The following is a 19734-nucleotide window of genomic DNA, read 5'->3' on the forward strand; positions in this document are numbered from 1 at the left end:
CCAACGTAACAACGAGTACCAGACCTATGCAGCAACATAGAGCCGATTGTTGCAGTGAAAGGGAGGATGATAAACATGCACTTTTCCCAGGCGCATTCACTCTTGGCGACTGTCACACCACACCAGAGCAGCACCAACACCATAGCAAACGACGTAGCGGACGCATCGGTCAATCGTCAGTTGGTTGGGATATTTTTTGCTTCCTCCCTGTTGTCTATTCTTAGTTCCGTTGGTTTGTGACTGAGTTTGACTGAACCAGAGAGATAGATAGCCAACTGCAGGGGACACACATCAACTAGCAACCAACAGATCCCTACTCTCTCTCTTGCTCTCTCTCTCTCGCCCCTCGGAAAGGTGCATATAGCAGTCGGCGGTTTGTTATGCTTTGCATCCGCGGTTAAACGACGCAAAAGCATTCGCGTGCCCAAGATTGTAATCAGCCTCTAGGTTTGGGGGCTAGGTAATGGTAATGGTAAGCAGGTAATTAATGGCGAATACGACATTCGCTGAGGGTTCTGTAGTATCGATCGTTCGGCTCCAACAGTTCAATAAACACTCGAATGGTTGCAGCACCCGCGTCGCTGATTATGGTGCTTGTGACTCTAGGGGTCTCTCGCGTACAGGGAATTTACGTGCCTTACTATAACAACCCTCTAATCCTTTCTAATGCTCACTACTACTCAGCCTTCCAATCGACCAACCAGTTCCATTTGCAGCGACTAACCTTTTGCTTTGAACACAAAACGAATCCATGCAACAGCCACCAACGTAGTACTGCTGTTCGTGCTCTTTGTCGCTCTTTGTTGAGTACACACAGAGACACACACACAGACACACAAAGCATCGATCTGCCAGCAACAACTGGCAACTGGCCTCCATCGCCAGACTGTCTGACGACAGTACGCTGTTTCATGCTAAAAAGGCTGGACTGACTCACATTCGAACCGCATGGAATGCTCTCGAGCGCGAAAAGAAGAAAAGAATCATAAGACGACGGTTTTGAGGGTTCTCTCAGGGTGCGCCAAACGAGACGACCGAGCTGAGTCATACGAAAAGTGCAACGCTGGCAACTGAGCCAACCGACAAAGCACCGACAAACGTCGGCGTGTGTCCGTGGGAGGAATTTATTTTATTCCAACCCCATTATGCTGCTATGCGATGGGAAAGTAGCCCGAAAAACAGATCGTTAACAGTATCGAGATGATGACGTAAAGGCGGACAAAACAAACACAGATTATGTTGCATCTACCACCATCAGCACTACCATCATCATCATCATAATCATTTTTAGGCAAACTGTTCGTCTCGCCCGTCTCGTAATTGGTCAGTTTGATATCTAATTTATCAGCGGGATGATTAGATAAACGCAAATTGCACAGACGCAACCAGTGGCACGCCGGCACGCTGTGGGAGCTTCTACGCCCGAAAGCCACAAAGCAAAACCTTCCTACCGTGACATCGAGACCTCGCGGACGGTGGCAGCAGAGCAGCGCAGAAATTGTCGAATCATTGGAACGAAGCGTCGCAACATGGGAAGAGCAGCACCGTCAGCTTGTTATGCCATTAATGCAAAACCGGCAGATGCAGCTGCTGCACTGCTGCAAGGCAGGCAGACAAGCAGTGTACTCCCTAAAGACCTATTCGTCTTTCCGTCACGTAACTCAAGACGGTTGAACTATCTAAACAACCCTAACAAGTTGCCTCGAGTGATGTGAAATCTCAATACTAATATCGATCTTAAACACACGGCAAGTACTGGATCGATGCTACTCGATCATCCGATCACGATTTAGGCAGGATGGCGCGCACCAAACCTTTTCAGCCTAAGCTCCATCACAGCGTTTACCGGCTTTTACTGACTGAAACGGGAACAAAACCAATTTAATTGGTTTTTGGGAGCCACCGCCATTCATCCGTCTTACAAAGTCTTACTTCACCTTCTTAACAACGGGTGCGATGGGAAGGGGAATGCCAACAATAAATGGTGCTGCTACCGGCCCCAGTAATACTGCTGCTGCAGCTGCCGCTCGTGGTCCTCGTTATAGTCCAGACTATACTGCTACTAGTGCAGCGGCCTGACAGTTCGTGGTGGTCTAGTCGAATGCACAGTTACGCAACTTACACTTCGCCAGGCGAAGAAAGCCGACAAATCTTCATACTTTCTGCTGTCACTTAGTGTCGGGCATCATCCGGCATTGAGCGCTACTGTCCCCTTCTAGTGTGCCTTCCCACGTAAGAACACTCTCTCCCGAGTGCTAGAGTGGGTATGTAATACAGTAATATATGTTACAGCATGTCTTGTAAATTATGTCTCTAGCAAACTAACTCATCACAGTGGACCTCGTTGCGACCTCGCTCGATGTTGTGATGTTATGCGGTGCACAGCACGTACCAGTGCTTTAGTGCAATTTAAGTAACCACTTCCTCGGAATATTCGCTCGTAAATGGACAATAATCCGTACCCTAGGGGTGCCCGCCATCACGAACGCAACGCAACACACTTGCGCTCATCCGGATACTATACAATAACTCTCCATTCCCCCAACAACCGGTTTTGCCGGGATCGTCGGGAACGAAAGGCTCCCCCAATCGTAAGAAAGTACCTTTAACAGGCGGAATCGAACCGGCGGCAGCAGAATCCAAGATCGCGCGAATAATGTGAACGCGGAAATTGCGTGCCGAAGCGATTCGTCACGAGTGACGATCACGAGCAGCACGATTGCAGCCGCCTGTGTGCATCAACCCAACAAGTAACACACTTTGTACTAAAGATGCTGAACTTGCTGAAGAACCAATTGGCCACAGCGATCGGTAAGCACACGGCTTCAAGAGGAACATGATCTCGATCAAGGCGCGTTGCCCGTGCGTGCTTCATGCCAGGCATCTGTTTGGACTACGTCTTGAGTGTACTGTTCTCTCCTTTCTGCGAACCAGACAAACAAGAGTAAAAGAAGATGCTAGGTTCAAGGAAGATCGTTGAACCGCAGAGTCCGCGTCCGAAGAGTTGCGATCCATGGGGATGAGTCAGGAGGCGCAGGATTGATGCCGGCGCAGAAGAGAAAGAAAAGAGGTTTTCGCAGACGATGGATTATACATAGGTACAGGCCATGTGCCACGAGCATATGCTCTATGCTTGTGATCTACATCGAACAGTTTCATCACACACACACACGGACACACTATAGAGTCTAGACAAACAAGAAATCAACTCTTGTTTCGATTCGAGCACTACTGCACGGCACAGCATATCACATCCCGTGGAATCAACCAGACAGACACACACACACACACAGACGGGCGGGACGCACAACCGATGGTTTGCGAATGAAAAATACAAATATACGTTCTAAAATAAGATCACATTCGGGATGTGCGAGTGAAACACTTCGCACAACGTTCAGTCACAACGGTTGGATTCAGGAAATGGGGGGAACGCGAACGCCCATCCCGTGCGCCGTGCTGCAGATTGTGGTATCACCAGTACACAGGCACAGGAGGGCACCAGAATGAATCAAAAAACCAAAAAATATCACACAAAAAACTCGGCCTGTAAAGCGATCGAACGTTCTACTAACACGGGGAAGGTATGAGGAGTATTTCTCGTTGGAACTGGGCCAAATGCATATTTCGGTGTTACGCGCTCATTGAGCCGCAGTTTCGTTGATGTTCTACGTGGCCAGCGAGGTGCCAGAAAGCGTGTGAGAGCGTTACGCTGCGGCCGCTAACATACCGTCCGCCCGACATGCTGTTCGGTCGGGTCCATTATGCAATTGGATTGTGATTTGCAATGAAGCGTTCCGTTTTGGGGTGTTTCTATTTTTTCTTCTTCTTTTGGTGAGACATGCCACCAGCATTCAAATCAGGTCAACCTTCGCCATGTGCTTCTTGGGCCCTTTTTTTTTTGTCGCATAACATTTGATGATTTCTGAGGAGTTTCTTTACAACATATAATCCAAGAACACAGCATCTAGACGATCGATATTTGTCGACTAAATTTAACAGTACACAAGAAGAATGAACAACTCGCTTGTCAAGCGTAACATTCCTCGTAACAAGCGACATCATGCAAACCCCCCCCCCCCCTCCCTCCCCATCAAGTCAGCAACCCATTTTTGCCTGCGTAATATGAACCTTCGGTGACCGCAAGCAATCACTCATGTGGCCGGTGGTGTCACGGACCAGCTTATGGACAGCATATATGCTGGTGCCCGCTGGCTGACTTAATTTTAAAACTTCTTCCCGTTACGTATCCATCCGTAGAGCCTCCTGCTCCAATTGTTACTCGACCCCGACCTGGACTCAGGGAGTCCAAGTATTTGAACCAATGAATTCGATCAGAGTCTGCAAGTGACGCGGACACGAGCGGATTTCGTTCGGATCTCCGGCTGCTAGATGCTGCACCTTTTTGTCGGTGGCGATTGGTTGAGTAATTGTTGCGCAACCGGTGGATGCGTTTTTCGTGGTCGTTTGCGCACCGCCACCCCCTTTCTCCTATTCCATTGAAGCACTTCTTCTTCTTCTTCTTTTGCTTGTCCAGCCAGCCGCGCGCACTCTTATCCATTGTGGTTTGGTTTTCCTTCTTCTTGCTTTTGTTTTTCTAATCGAATGGCTGTATTATTGATTTTCCGCGCTTCGGCTCACCTTGGGGGTTGGGATTGACGACGATCGGGCGTGAAAGAGATCTCGTTTCTATTGCATTTTTATGGTAGACACCCTTTAGTTTTTGCTTTCTAAAAGTGGCGCGTGTGTGTGTGTGTGTTACTTAACGCAGCATCGCATGGCGGTAAAGCAATTTACCATGCTCTCGTTATGCTGTGCTCTTGGGACACTAACCATGGGGTCAATATCAAACCAACGGAACGACTTACAGTTTCTGGAGCAATCCCTAATCCATTTGTCGCAAAATTTAGCAATAATGATGTGATGAAAGATGATGCATACCTGTGCGAAGAAAAGAGAAGAGAAAGGAAACAGTTAGTTTGAGTTTTAGTTTAACTTCAATTCAAGTTAAAAAGCATTTTAAAAATAAATTCTACTCCACGAAATCTCATCATCCCACTTTCTACCAAACGAGTGTCAACCGAATGAACGAACGAACGATCGGCGATTGTGGTAGATCATTGACGCCAAGTCTCTCACAACACCTGCTGCCGATCGAGAATCACGCCTATTAGCATAACGAAAGATGCCCCTCCCCCCCTGCCATCACCGAACGATGAGACCACAGCATTTGGTTTCTTCCTCTCTTCCGCGCCGCAAATGGTTATTTTTATCATCTTTATGGCGGCACAACACGATGATGATGATGCCCGAGTGGTTCGCACTCGCGATCAGTGTTTCGTTTCGAGGGAAAGGACCTATTTTTTTGGTTCTGGGAACAGAAAAGTTTCAGAAAAAGTAGAAGAGAAAAAGGTTTGCATCACGCGCGACGAACGATCACATTTATGATCACCAACGGAGGAGACAATTTCCTCAGCACGCACAAAAGAAGAAAAGGCATTGTAGCGGTGCCGAAATGCGCCATGTTTATACTAGGACGTGCCCTATTACGCGTAACGCTCTGATAAAATAAGGAAGGAAGCTCCTCTTTCGGAGCTCAAAACGGACAAATAGCAACGCGTCCAAAGAGTTAAGGTGAAGGTTAACCTTGCGAAAATCGCGGCAGAAACCTGAGAGAAAGAGAGAGAGAGAGTAACTACCCACGGGACAAAGAAGATGGATCGTCTTATGTTTACCCTAAACCAAACCGGTGCGTGTATGCCCTTGAAAATGGGACCAGGTCTCAGGTCTCAATGTGTCACCCAAATCACACCCAAACCCGACCGTCCAACCGAAAGGTGAACGCACTTTTAATGCTTAGCTGTGCCTTCTGACAACTTGGTTTCCGCATGGGATAGATGGATGTGAGGTAATTACGCGTGCTAGACCAAAATAACTCAGCAGATTCAAACAATTTCAGTGAGTTTTAATGTTGACTATCGTCTCATAAGCGCGTATTCACGCTTTCTAACCAATCAAAATTCGTGTCTCTGAAGAGCACGACCCACGCTGGACATGTTTTTGGATGACTTTTCGGTGATTTCGCTCCAGATAAGCCTTAATTCGTGGAAATGGCTCGGAGGCATCCCAGCGTCAACCCACCAGCAGCAACCGGTTCTTGGTTCCATTGGGTTGGGGTTTTTAACGGTTTTATGCTGTCGGCTACAGGCTTATGCTAATCGCGAAAACATTAAACCAACCTGCGGTAACTGGAACTGGAACCGGCCGTTCAACAACAGCCGGCCTACAGAATTCGTCGCTAGACACGACCACAAACTTGGCAGCGAGCGAGCGAACGTGCGATCGATTTCGAGCCACCAGCCACCTGGTGGGCTGGTAGGTGGGTGTTAGTGTTTTGACACATTTCAAGTTCGAGCTTCACGCTGTCAACAGCCGTGGAAGTTGCGATCGCAACCCCGCGGTCACCATCCTAGCATCAACTAGTCGCGTCGTCTTATGGGAAATGAAGTCAACCGAAACCCATTTGTCACTTGTATCGGGCGTTAGCGTGGCTTTTCCTAATCGCGCTAGTTTGTGCTTATTAAGGGGTGGGGAATATTTAATACCAATTATCGACTCAGTGACATTTTGATAAAACGCTCAAGACAACACAACAGGTGAAAAGCCACAATCGGTGACAATCGTTTCGTTTATATGATAGCCATATTTGAATTAACGATATTCGAACGCCAAATAAGGATGCCTCTAAATTTCGAACAGTTTTATTTTCCTCAGCTGAATTCCTGATGCCGCCATCACGGGAGAAGCCTGCGTAGGATTATGCAAACCAACTTCGTTACTGTTCTTGGAAATCGCACTAAAGGATTTCAAATAAAAAAAAAAAAAAGACGCAAAAAAGTCCCCTGCCGGCCACAGACCACCATCCTCAGACCAATCGAAAGTCAATCAAATTTAGCACCGGACCCGGAAATAGGAACCAAATCGGATCGGAAGCGGACCACTTCGACGATGGCGGTGACGGCGACGGCGGCGTAATACAACAGCGGAATGCTCGTGGACTCGTGTGCTCGCTAGTTCGACCAAAGGTCAAGGCAATGCCACCCAACCCCACCCAATCCCAACCCAGACCCTCCCTGCCTGCATCCCCTGCCTGGGTATGCTGCTTTGTTTGCTGTTTGTGGTGGTTAACTGACGTTTTCTCGTTGACGTGACGAAAGCAACCACATAACAGTGTCCGGGGAGTCCGCGTTGTTATCCGCGCGTTGTTTGTGTCATGTCTCAAATGTGGCTGTGTGTGTGTGAGAGAACGGACGGACGGACGGACGGACCGACGGATGGGCGGCCAGTTTGCGTGCGTGTGTTAAACTACGTGCGCAACTTTGCATTAACCTGTGCGCTGATCCTTTGGGAAATGACACAGCACACGTACAGCACACACACACACCACGACGAGCATGACAGGTGAGTGAGCGAGGTTAGAATAGATAATGTGACGATCAAATGTGACGTAGCATCGTCATCGTCGGCATGATAGGACACATTCGAGACCCTCCCTTTGGAAGGGGGAAGGGGAGGGGGAGGGGGTGGCTCTAAACCTACCGTCCCTTGGCGTCTCTTTTGGGACAATATTGGTATGTTGTCAGGCGCCTTACCGAATGAATTGGAACACTTTTCGGGGAGGGGTTTGGTTGGTTGGTTTGCGTAGAAAGTTGACTATTTTCATGCTTCGTGCACTGGCCACTGGCGTCATAACATGCGTCGCTCTCCGCTGGTTGAACAACGACGGAGCTGCACGCAACACACAACACACAGACACACACATCGCATCTTGGCGAGGTGTCCGCGTTGGTGACGCGCGAGGCGTGCGTGCGTGCGTCCGTGCATCGTGAATTGGTCGCTGACGATGGTGGTCAGGAGAGGCTTTCAGTGGTTCCAGCGCGTTTCGCTTGATTTATTAATAAACTTCTCGGGAAGCTAAATGCTTAGTTGCGATTCGGTGGAAGCAGCAGAGGAAGAGGAGAAGGAGAAGGAGAAGGAGAGCTGTGAATCGATACTAATGAGCGGAGCATGCGGGGCTAAATTTGTCTCAATCACTGATAACAACACAAGGCAAGGCAAGGCAAGGTAAGGGACCGTGTGAGGTGAGGTTCACCAATGTACAAAAACCCCCCCCGGGGGAGAGAGAAGAAGAAGAAGAAAGACAACGGAAGTGGCTCCCTGTGGAAGGATCGATCGGAACAACCGGTAGCTGGAGCTGGTGCTGCTGCGTATAAAAAAATCAAGTCACGCAAAGCATAATTTTCATATCGAATCTTCATGCTGCATACGTTTTACTTCTTCTTATTTGTTGCTTCGTCAAGTGAATATGTTTGAAGACATGACCGGCATAACAAAAGGTGATGATTCTCGATTGTTCGCCGATTAATTCAAAGGCGAATAGGCACTTTGTCATATATAAAACAGAAGAAAAAAAACAATTTTACAGTATGTTCTTCCTTTTTAAATTACGAGGAAGAAAAAAACTATCCAACTTTGAATGTTGAGTCAGATGTTGTAAGAGATCGCGTGACATACTTCCTCTGCAGCAGTCACTTGACACCTTTCGCCACCGTGTAACACCTGTGTATACCTGTGGTACTGTGCGTGACACTTTATCCACCAGACCGCAACACCAATACTGCTTTCCCGATTAATCATGGACGGCAGAACGGTACTCCTCTTGCTATTGGCTTCCTGGCTCCCCAATTGGGGAGTTTGCCAAATCAACAAAACAACAAACAAATCCGTTTTAACGAACCAGACAAACCCGGAGCACCGGCAGCAGCTGACGAATTCGCTGTTCTGTTTGATCACCGATGAGCTCATGCGGAAGATAAATTTGAACAATTTCGACCCTCATTAGATGGACCTCACGGGCCAGGGGGACGACCTCCTCTCACCATAAAAGGCATCATACAACCGCAGGCTCCGTGGATTCTGTGGATTGAACTCTTCCGGGACGGGCAGGATTTACCTCCGCGGCTATCAAGGGGCGCCAGCAGTATCATTACTTCAACCTAGAGCCTAGAGCATAGCATAGCGAAATCGCGAGCTCGATGCTCGATCACATTTCAACATCTGATGAAAACGGCGACCGGCGAAACCTGTTTCTTGGCCGGTCCCCAGAGTATTGCCAGCCTAGTCCATGCCATTCTTCCGTTCTTTTTTTGCTGCTGCTGTTGTTGTTGTTGTTGTTGTGGTGGTGGTGGTCTTCGGGAACAGTCCGGGAAGCACGCTGCTAAACCGGTTTTCTAAAACCGAATCGGTTCTGAAAGGACCAACGAACCAACAAGTAGCAGCAAACCTTCCGCTGCTTGGCCAATGGCTACGGGGTGCGTGAGTTCCACAAAAGGAAATCAATTCCCTGTCGACGACGACGACGTCAATTGGCCATTCATCTCGGTCGGTTTCCCTCCCGGAAGCGGCGGATGCGTTACGCACCAAATATGGATCCGCGCCGCTCAAGGATAATCTCATGAGAGCCGCGAACGAGCGACCGACAAAAGTCTTCCGGCGACCGGGAAGGGGGGCGCTTGTCTCAGGTCAGGTCGCACACCGATGCCCCAACGTTTGTGACGTGGTGTTGGATCAATTTGTGCGTTATCAATCGGTTGACACCGTTTCTCGCCAGTCTGTGGCAGATAAGAAAGGCTGAAGGACGCTCCCAGTGTTGCAGTCGAAAGAAAGACAAAGATGCGACCATTTCGACTTCAGCAGAAGCCAAAGGATCTCCTGTTCTTTGTTGTCGAAGATCGAAGCTGGAGAGGGAATGGGAATCCAACGACTGGAGACGTTCCGACATCCGGAAGCGATAAAAGGGTGGAGCAACAACCCCGCGATCGGAATCGGATCCACGCGACCCGTTACACGCGAGAGAAGGAATGCTTGCCAGACGGATTGATGAGCTGAGCAGCGCCTTCCATCTCAGCAGCTCGTGGCGTTGGTTGCGTTTGTGTTGGTGAGCTTGATCGCTTCGGGTTCAAGAATCCAACTGCTGTTGTATGTTGCCTTTACCGTAGCGTGAAGGTCAACCGGTTTCGAGGAGCCGCTTTCGAGACGCAAAGGTTGCTGACGTCGCGTCGCCTGAACCGATGATAGTCGAAGGGGGGGGAGGGGGCACCCCTCCCACCAAAAAGGAACGCTGAACCGTCGAACGGTGAACAGCGCTGCGCGATTGCTGCGTACAGACCCTTCTTCTTCGTGTGGACCAGTATTGATTTGTAGCAACATAAATTATTCTTCTTTTTTCCCAATCAATCGATCGAAGGGCCAGGACGGCGGCTTCTATTTACCAATCTTGGCGGATGACAAATCGTTTCATTACGAACTGGAGCTGCTTGTTGATTCCCTTGGGGCATAAATGTTTGATTAGTGTAGCGGGCAATTTAATTTAAAAAATTGGATCGTAACTCACGACCACGTGCTAGAGAGCGGAGGTATTTATGTTTCTTGCAAGGTTTTATCGTAATTTGTAAGAAATATCACTTCTTTTGCTACTAAATGAATAAAGATTAGCTAGTTTAATACATCTAGAGCACCGATGGTTAAAGGTTCTGCTTAGAATCCTTTATTCCTCTTTGAAAAAACCCTCCACACAACTCCAATACATCGGTAGCCAAGTAAGACCACGTCCAACCACCAATTGGTGTCAGCGAAAAATAAATTTTTTCCACCTCAAAAATCAAAAAGAAGCAGATGACGGAGAAGGTTGTTGCACAATGTGGATCAACGGTGTCCCACTTTCCACGATTGGCATCAAATAGGAGTTGGGGGGAGGTTGAAAAAAAAAGGAAAGTGCAACCGAAGGCAAAAGGAAGCTCTACTCTAGACCCAGTCCACCATCTTCTTCCGTGACAATTTCTCGGTGACGATGATCATCGGCATCGGCATCAATCGTCAATGATCGCGACGAGCCAAACAGCTCCACCCACCACCGGCCCCTTCACCGATCCACCGACGGATTACGCGCACATCTTGCTCTCTGCCTTGGGCTTTCGAATCGTTTCATCGTTGCCCGTTTTGAGGTTTCAAATTTGCGCCATCACGATGGGCAGGTAGACAAGGCATGCAGTTACCACCATCACCATCACCACCACCACCACCACCACCACCATCCCCGGCGTTGTATCTTGTCTTGATGTAACACAATGGATGGTTGTAATGGTAGCCCCAGACAGTCAGTCAGTCTGGCGTGCACATGGCGAGCATCAAAGACTCATGCACTCTAGAAACACGTAACCGGGGGGCAGCCGAGAGCGTTCGTTATGCTCGCAGGCAGCGCGCGCGCGCTCGTAAGACCAGTTCGCTCATTAGCCTCCCATTAGAGCGCAGCAAAATGGCCACCCCTTCGTCACCCGAAACGTAACAGGTACTTAATACCGCCTGGAAAGCGTTAGAACACGCGTTAAAAAGCGGTAACAGAATTGGATGAATTTGATTTCGAGATGCTATAAAAAATAGGCTGCAAATAATCTGATCATTGAGCTTTTTACTTTCAAAATGGGATGAAAAATTTGAGGAAAATTGCGGAAATATTTAAACTATCCAAACGGGCCGAAATCCATCACGTAGCTCCCATCGCTACCCTCCATCGTTGCGTCGTTATCGTCACGCAAGAAATGGTTCAATAAACAAAATTAAAAACAGAAGAAAAAAAAATCGAAGCAACTTCCAGCTGGAACGTAGTTCGAATAGCTCGATGGTGGAAGCCACCCCATAAAGTCACCTCCCTCGCCGGTTAGTTCTACATTCCATCACAACACACCGCTCGTCAGACACCCCTCCCCCCTTTCCATCGATCGTTTGATTGCGAAAATTCGGCTCTTTTGCTCTCACTTTTTACCTCCAAACCCAAAGCCCCTCGAGTGCCTGGGCCATCAAACGATAAATTGTGGTCGAAAGCGAATGCGAACCGCGGTGGAACGCGTCGGTCGGTTGGTCTGCAGGCGGCCACCGAAAGCCACCCCACCCCTTCCCTTGGAACGTTAGCGGTTGTTGCATCGATAAATATTCGTCGTCGTCGTTTCGTTGGTCGCGGGGACGCGGTCGACCTTGAAAACGCATCAGAAGCACCGGCCAGCCTTTTTCGTGGGGTTGGAGAAGAGAGCGAGAGAGAGAGAAACTTCGCCCCAACAGCGGTGATCTTTGTGCGGAGTAGTGCCCTCGGTTTTTTGGGGTATTAATTTAGTGGAAATTTAACTAAACGCAAACTGAGGAAAACTTTGGAACATTCGAGAATGATTTTCAATTCAAGAGCAAGTTACCGTTAGTTGCTGGATATTATGGAGTTCCAGTTTGGATTGCTGCATCAAATCATGGTGGTCCCTATCAATGCAAGAGACTCATTTTAATGCAACCATAACCCACCACCACCACTATGGAACCGAACAACAACAAAAAAAAAACCCACCCAAAGCACCACCGTAAATCATGGTGGAGTTATTGCTTCTGGAGGCACTCACAGGTCCTCATGTTCACGTGTTCCGCCTGCGATCAAGCGATACCAGCCGATGGCCCCTGGGGGGGATTAGAGCCGCCGCAGTGATTGCATGTGGCCGTGCCATGGTCTGCATGGTCAGGTCCTGCCGTCACATAGGGATTAGAGACCGGAAGGGGACCACGGGACCATCCACGGGTGGAGGTCCTGGACTTCCACGTGAGGATGACACGTTTTGTGGCAGCCACCGGTGACGGTGACGGTGACTGCGAAATGCAATAAAATCAAGTACCTTAGCTCCTGGTGCTGCTGCTGCTGCTGGTTCGTTCCACTTATCGACCAAATAATAATGTACCGTCCCGTGCACACACACACACACACACACCTGCACGTCAATCCTCGCAGCCGGGCGCTTGGTACATTAAGCACCAAACTGCCGGTCTGGCGGTTGACTTTGAAAAGTCATCAAATGGAAGCCAAACTTTTGATAATCCATCACCGCGGGCTGGTCTGGCGCGAGTCAGTGCGACCGGCCTTTGGCCATACCAATCACGCACAGCATACACTGACACGCTTTGAATCTGGCTCGTAAAAGACAGTCGTCGATAACCCCAAAAACACCCAAACAACGGTGGCGCTTCGATTGCAGCCGGAATCCGGAACGATTAGTTCTACGGGAACATGACCCTGACCGAGCAGTGGCCTGGCCTAATGAGATTAAGCGAATGTACGGCGACACATTCCAGGGGATGGATTCCGTGCCCGTTTTTTATATGCTTTTGTTTGTTCCTTGTGCTCCTTTCGGTCGAAGCACGTGAGACACGATGGCGATACAAAATTGATGTCACAGTGCGATAGTGCGACGACCACGTGTAGAAGACAATAATCAATTCTTCCAAGAGACACTTGGAACGTACTAAAATTCTTTACCAAATTTTTACTAAGAATTGCCTATTCTAGTTGGCGAATAATATTCACTTAGTACGATCTTGACTTTATGACCTTTCTCAACATATCCAACGTTGCCGCATTCTTTCATCATTGCGATTGTGGGAGGTCCAAGAGTAAGTTATCAAATCACTCAAGGGTGCTACTAGCCTACTAGTAAACACGGAAAGGGAATGCACAACACGAGATCGCTTCTCGCGAGAGGGGAAAATATGGAAAGGAAAAGTAAACAAACGCAGCCACCTCATCCGGAACCAGTAAACCGCAACTTCAATCCACGGACCACGGCAATCCGAGACCACAAGCAGGCGGTGTGCGCGGGAGGAGCATAGTTTAGTGCTGCTGCTGCTGCTGTAACGCTCGAAACTGGCTAAATTGTGAAACACTAGAGCGTCGGCTACTAGGACGGCAAGTATGTGGGCAGTGAGTGGGTTACGTAACCTCCTACTAGCTTTTGCTTTCCTTCGTGAGAATTCCTCTCCTGCCGCACTGGGATGCTGCTCTGAGCGTCTGGCCTGCTGCTGAGGAGGTTTCATTAAATCAACTCCCGATCGAAGTACACGCTACAGAAGATGCGCAGGTTGTTGGTCAACAGTGGCGATGATGATGATGATGATGATGATGATGATGCCCGCTATGTTTTTTTTTCCCTCGCCTTAAAAACTGAATGCCATGCTATTCAGAAAGAGGCTCGAACACGAGAATGCGATGTGCATTTCGAGATGCAAATAGACAGGAGGGGGTGGGCATTATATGCTTCACACACACACGCACAGGAAATTAAGCTCACTTTACATAATAGAAGGCCCAGCGCTAAACGTACCTTTAGAGCAGCGAGATTGCCCGTACGAGCCGCGTTGAACACACTTTCGAGCACGCCGGAAAGCATCGTCGTTGTCCCGTTTTCGGCCATCGGAGGATGCTGTTGTCCGCCACCGCCGATCGCTGCTTCAGAGGAAGCGGCCGAGGCAGATTGGGAGGAGGTCATCCGGGTAGGATATCTTGAGGCTTCACCAACCGACTCAACACACACAACACACACACGTACACACACACACACGAACACACGACGGTTACACTTTAGAACCCCTGAATGCACCGAGGGGACGACGACGCTTTTCGGGGCGTAATTCCCGTATTTCTCTTAGCACGATCTTCGCCTTTTCTTTCACTTTTCTTTCCCACGGACGCACCACCAATCAAGCACACAGACACAAAACGCGCACAAGAATACGACACACGAAATTACGACGTCGTCGTCGTGGTCGTCACAATTTCATAGGATACTTTGCTGCTTTGCTCGCTTTCCTTCCGCAAAAGCCTGCTATACTCGGGGTTTATCCTTTTTTTCTGCGTTGTACTACTACGGTTGTCGCTGCCGCTTTATCACACTGGTTATCGAACGTTGCCTGGCGGGGGGGTACGTTGTATTCCGGTGGGGGTTCCTTATTTTCTCCGCCTACATCAGCGACAAAATGGAACGCACGTACGGAATATGACCAGAGGACCAGCTCCAATTACACAAACTCGGGAGCCAAGGGAAACACCATCAGCCCGAAGCGCTCGAGATCCTTCTTGAAACGGGACCACGGGTGGCGGCGGTGGCAGGTGTGTTCCTCTGTTCCTCCCTTTATTTTTTTCTTTCTTCACTCCTTCTCTTCGATATATCTCACTTTTCGTCGGTTTTCTACGTTTCCACTTTTGCTCTGGCACTGGAAATTACGCCTTCCTTCAAACACTTCCCCTCCTCTTCCTTTGACTACTCTAGGCGTAGAAGGGAAAATCGCGAAGGCACACACGAAAAACCGAACGAAAAGTCGCAAATCGAAGACGACGCACTTTATGCTGGATTTATGCTGGCTATGCTGTGTTTATGTGTATCTGAGGAGAGAGCGAACGAGAGAGAAGAAGAAGAACGTTTTAGGAGCAAGAACCAGCATCTTTTCGATGACGCCTTGGAGGTTATCTCTGGAGAACCACGAGCTGGTGAGGCACAGCTGTGCGTACGAGAGCGCGACGCCTTATTATTATCAGCCCTAGTTTCTATTCTTGGAAGAATTTCACCAGGTCCCGTGGTCCCGAGAGAGATAAGCGCTGGGATTCGTAGATAAGAGTTTCCAGAAAATGGCACTTTGCTTACCTGTGAGGCGTTAGTAGCTCGCTTTTTTTTTTACAATCACGCAGCAGCACCACCGACCAGCTAGCGCGTTTGAGTTTAATTTAAAAATGAACCGAGCTCCGCGAGCACGAGGGCGATGAGGACAACGATTTCAAAATGAACGCGTGGACAGTGGGTTATTTTCAACATTCTATGTTTTTGGTTAATTTTATTTCATGGTATCGTTTTAAACGTTCGTTTTAAATCATTCTATCGATCTCGTGATCGTTTGCGATTTTTTAAAATTCTATCCCAGTTTCCAAATATTGGCCGATTTCCCAAAAAAAAATCAAAATGAATCATCTGATGAACTAAACAGTGAACCGAGACTTCGGAAATCAACGACGAAGGCGATGAAGGTAACGATTTCAAAATGAAAGGGTTGAAAATGAACGCGTGGATAATGGGTTTCGTGCTAGGAAAGAAAGGAGAACTAATGAGAGTTAGGACTCCGTACGAAAATGGGGTAAATCAGCTAGTTTTTAGTAAATTTATGTGGATTTTTGTTAATTTCCTTCCGTTGATTTGTTCTTCCGATTTTCCATCATTTCTGGTCGATTTTCCATCATTTCTGGCATTTCTTGCGTTTACAGACCGGGGTTTCGGCGTTCTTCTTTTCCGCCGCTGCGCTAGCGCCCTCTACCCAATAAGCAGAATTCTCACCTTTTTTCTCACCGATTCGTAGCATGAGAATTTCACTATAGAATACCCGGTGGTTATTCAACGATTACCGATATTCCAAGTGAACTTTTTAGTAGTTGGCGTTGGAGACTACTGGGGCGGAACATAGTGGCCGTCCGTTTGCCAATTTGTGCTTTAAAGATCCCGTGTTTTCTAAGCTAGCAAAATGTAGATTTTTTAATAACTGGCCGTTCTCGCTGGTTCTGTCCAATTTTTTGTGTTACTATTTGATACTGTCAAATTTCGAAATTAAATATTACGAAATTAAATATTACGGTAATGAAATTACCGAAAATTATTATGGAAGCGGGCTCCGGAAAACGAAACAATTTACGGCTCGGAACAAACGGAACTTAGTGAGGAGGGCTCGATTCAGTGCCGTTTTAGAACCAATTGCCTTTTGAAAAAAATTACTAAAATGTCCAACGTTCTCGCATTGGGTAGTTACCGGTTTTTTCCGATTTTACCGGTTGAAATTCTCTAGCTCGCACAATTTTAGATAATCGGCAAATATCGGGTAAAATTTTTGCAAAATCGCAAACGATCGCGAGATCGACAAAATTATTACAACGAACGTTTAAAACGATTCCACGAAATAATATTAACCAAAAAAGCACACAACCTAGTAAAAAACCCACTGTCCACGCGTTCATTTTGAAATCGTGCCCCATCGCCTCGCTCTCGCTCTCGCGGTTACTCAATTCTCGGCGGTCTTTTGGTGCGGTTCACGATTGCGGGAGCGTGTTTCGGTATTTTCGTGTTTTTTAGCTCTCGAACCGTTTTTTGGTGTCATCGAACGCGCGAATACGGCCGTTTGTGTGTTATACTACCTTCCCGCTCTCCCCCCCGCCCCAACCGGTAGGGGATACTACCTGGGGCTCGCGGTCGTGGCCTGGCTCCGGCGAGCTCTTCTCACGTTTTTGAAAGGTGTGTATTTATGGTGTTTCTGTGTCCAGTTCCACTACGAAATTATCTTGCCGGTGCGGATCTAGTGAAGTGATCGTTGGCAACCGAGGCGCGATCGAGTAGTGTGGTTGTGGCTGTGAAGGAAACGGAGGATCGAAGCGAAGAAAACGGTGACGAAGAAGCAGAAAAGGAGACAGAAAGAAAAAAAATACGCGAGTGCGTGTGCCGAGTTTTGTGTATTTTGTTTTGTGCCTTCCACACCGCACGTTAGTGCCCTGGGTGGGGAGGGGAGGAATGGGGACCACTTTGCCGAGCGCGCTTCAGTGTCGTCGTCGAATTGACGTTTCCGCCGTCGTTTCCCCTTTTCCGTCGACCACCGTCGGCCTCCTCTCCCATCGTGTTTCGTGTCTTTTGTTGTCGTCGGCTCTTCCTTTCCTCGTCCAGGTCGTCAGGTTTTATGTAACGCGATGTAATGCGATCAGCGTTTAGTGGGGGGTGCTCCACCGGTGGAGTCCGTGGGTGGGGTCGGTAAATTTAATAAATTCCCGCGGCCTCGCATTAAGCCGTTGAAATACCGGGCGGGAGGGCGATCCAATTACACTCCGGATTTGTAACGATTCTGGATTCATTTACGCCTTTCGTTCGATTATATTTAAATACTGTTTTAGCCAAACAATCAACATGTTGGCTGAGTTTAGAAAACAATCAATCAACGCTATATTAAACCACGTTCCGTGGCCCCTGTATCCCCCTTCACCCTCCCAAATGGCCTTCGCATCGTCCGCTATCAAATCGTCGGAGCCCGGAGGCGCCGAAAACATGTTTTTTATGACCCCTCTTCTGCTGCTCCTCAGACTCATTTGACTAAACTTGACCCATTTGTGGCGGTTATCATCTAGCGCTTCAGCCGACCATTTGATGCCGCGACATTCGAGCGAAAAATGGAGTGGAATGGTGACCACATGTGCGAGACATAACACGAAGAAAACGAAGAAGTGGAAGTGGAACTCGAAAAATATATGTATAGCAACATCTTGACCCTCCCGCCCCCTTCGATCGACGAACAAAAATGGAACAAAACGGAAGAAGTCCCGCCGGCGTGGCGGGTGATCAACTAACTCTCGCCACTCGTTCGCCACCGTCGTCCATGCGTCAAAATCGAAAAGGTTAACGGTGGTTAACTCGGGCTCGGTGGCCCGTGGCGCAGTTGAAACTTAATTGGAGATCCGCGTGCGGCTTCTGGTGTCAAGTTGGCAATATCGCAGTAGCCGTTGCGCAGCATCCACCACCAGCACCAGCAGCGATAAACAAATCGTGTGCCTGCGGTGTTGCCAGCTCCACCACTCTGTGTGGCGCGTGAGTTCGCCGATCACGATCCAACAAACCCTCTGTCCGGCGCACACGGTAAACGGTCTGGCAATAATAATCTACCAAGTGCCAGCCGAAAAGGCGAAACTAGAATGCCCCTTGAATGAGGAGCTATTGAACGAATGGTTACTACGGATGGTAGCGATGAGATGTGCTCCACGGCATCATCAAGAAGGCGGCTCCAAAAGAGAACAATTCCTCCAGCCCCGCACACACAACACGCAATTTGATCGACGGTGGCGGCGGCATGCCTAGGCCTGCTACATAGTGAGCGCATGAAGAAAGAAAGAAACACCTCTTCTCCGTGACTGTGGGAACCACATCGTTCCAGAAGATGGCCGAAGAAGAACGGTGGAGCCGGAGCAGGAAAACGGCAGGCAGGCAGGCAGGCAGGCACCCAAATGGAGCCAATTGCCAATGCGGGAAGCGAGCTAGATCCGGGCCACCTCGGAGGATGGGGAAGAGACTGGCTGGCAAGAGATTCACGATTTCAATTCGATCACACTCTCCGCTCACTGTTCTGCTCTGTCTTCGTTCGCTGCCAAGCGCCGATGGAAGAAGTTACGGGATCGGGACGATTAGATTTAATAATTTTCCCCTTTTTTTTGCTCCCCACGTCCCCCAATCCTCTAGACCCATGGTGCTGCTGCTGCTAAAAGAAAATGCGCTCAGCGTTTGGTTCGCTTTGTCTTCCAATTTTCTAGATCAAAGCAGGCTCACCGAGAGCAAGCAGACGTTGTGTTGTGGTGCAGGAGCAGGAGCAGGAGAGAAGCGAAGGGGAGTGTGAAAAGCGGCGAGAAAATGAACTTTCCGTTCTCACGCTCGGTGGGGGGATGATGGAAGAAGCGCCAGCACCGACACCACCACCACTAGATTCCAACCCCCTTTTCCGTCAGGCAGTGACCACACCGCCAGACCGGTGGGCCTTTGGCTTCTCTTCGGCTGAGATCTCTCCACTCTCTCTAGGTGGATTTGTTATTGTTTAATCAATCGATTCGCTACCCTTTTGGCCTCCGTGCCACTCACTCAACGGCATCATCATCATCATCAGCCACGTATTACATGTAGGGGAGGGAAGAGACCCCCCCCCCTCCCTCTTGTCCTACCGAAGTGCCATTTAGGTTGCCATTATCGATTCTCGATGCGTCGCTTCACTTGACATCTCGTGATCTCGCGTGCCTTTGCTACTGCCGGTGGT

The 19734-nt window shown here is 48.7% G+C and overlaps 2 protein-coding genes across 12 annotated transcripts in view; one reads left to right on the forward strand and one right to left on the reverse strand.

Annotated features, from left to right (window-relative positions):
• The window catches only part of LOC125950184 (protein fem-1 homolog CG6966), a 49365-nt gene extending 33726 nt beyond the window's left edge, over positions 1–15639 (reverse strand). Inside the window, exons 1-2 of the mRNA XM_049677929.1 lie at positions 15564–15639; positions 14247–15304 (exon numbers count right to left, since the gene is read on the reverse strand). Of these exons, the coding sequence (XP_049533886.1) occupies positions 14247–14411 (165 nt within the window). The 5' untranslated portion in view covers positions 14412–15304; positions 15564–15639. The remainder of the gene's footprint in view (positions 1–14246; positions 15305–15563) is intronic.
• Positions 15640–16981: 1342 nt separating this feature from the next.
• The window catches only part of LOC125950181 (protein groucho), a 178093-nt gene continuing 175340 nt past the window's right edge, over positions 16982–19734 (forward strand). For 10 of the 11 annotated variants that reach the window (XM_049677911.1, XM_049677915.1, XM_049677920.1 and 7 more), the window contains exon 1: positions 16982–17189. The gene's annotated coding sequence lies outside the window, so the exon portion shown is untranslated. The remainder of the gene's footprint in view (positions 17190–19734) is intronic. The other variant, XM_049677914.1, reaches the window with a different exon arrangement.

This window comes from Anopheles darlingi, chromosome 2 (assembly GCF_943734745.1).
Source record: "Anopheles darlingi chromosome 2, idAnoDarlMG_H_01, whole genome shotgun sequence".
Classification (NCBI taxonomy): domain Eukaryota; kingdom Metazoa; phylum Arthropoda; class Insecta; order Diptera; family Culicidae; genus Anopheles; species Anopheles darlingi.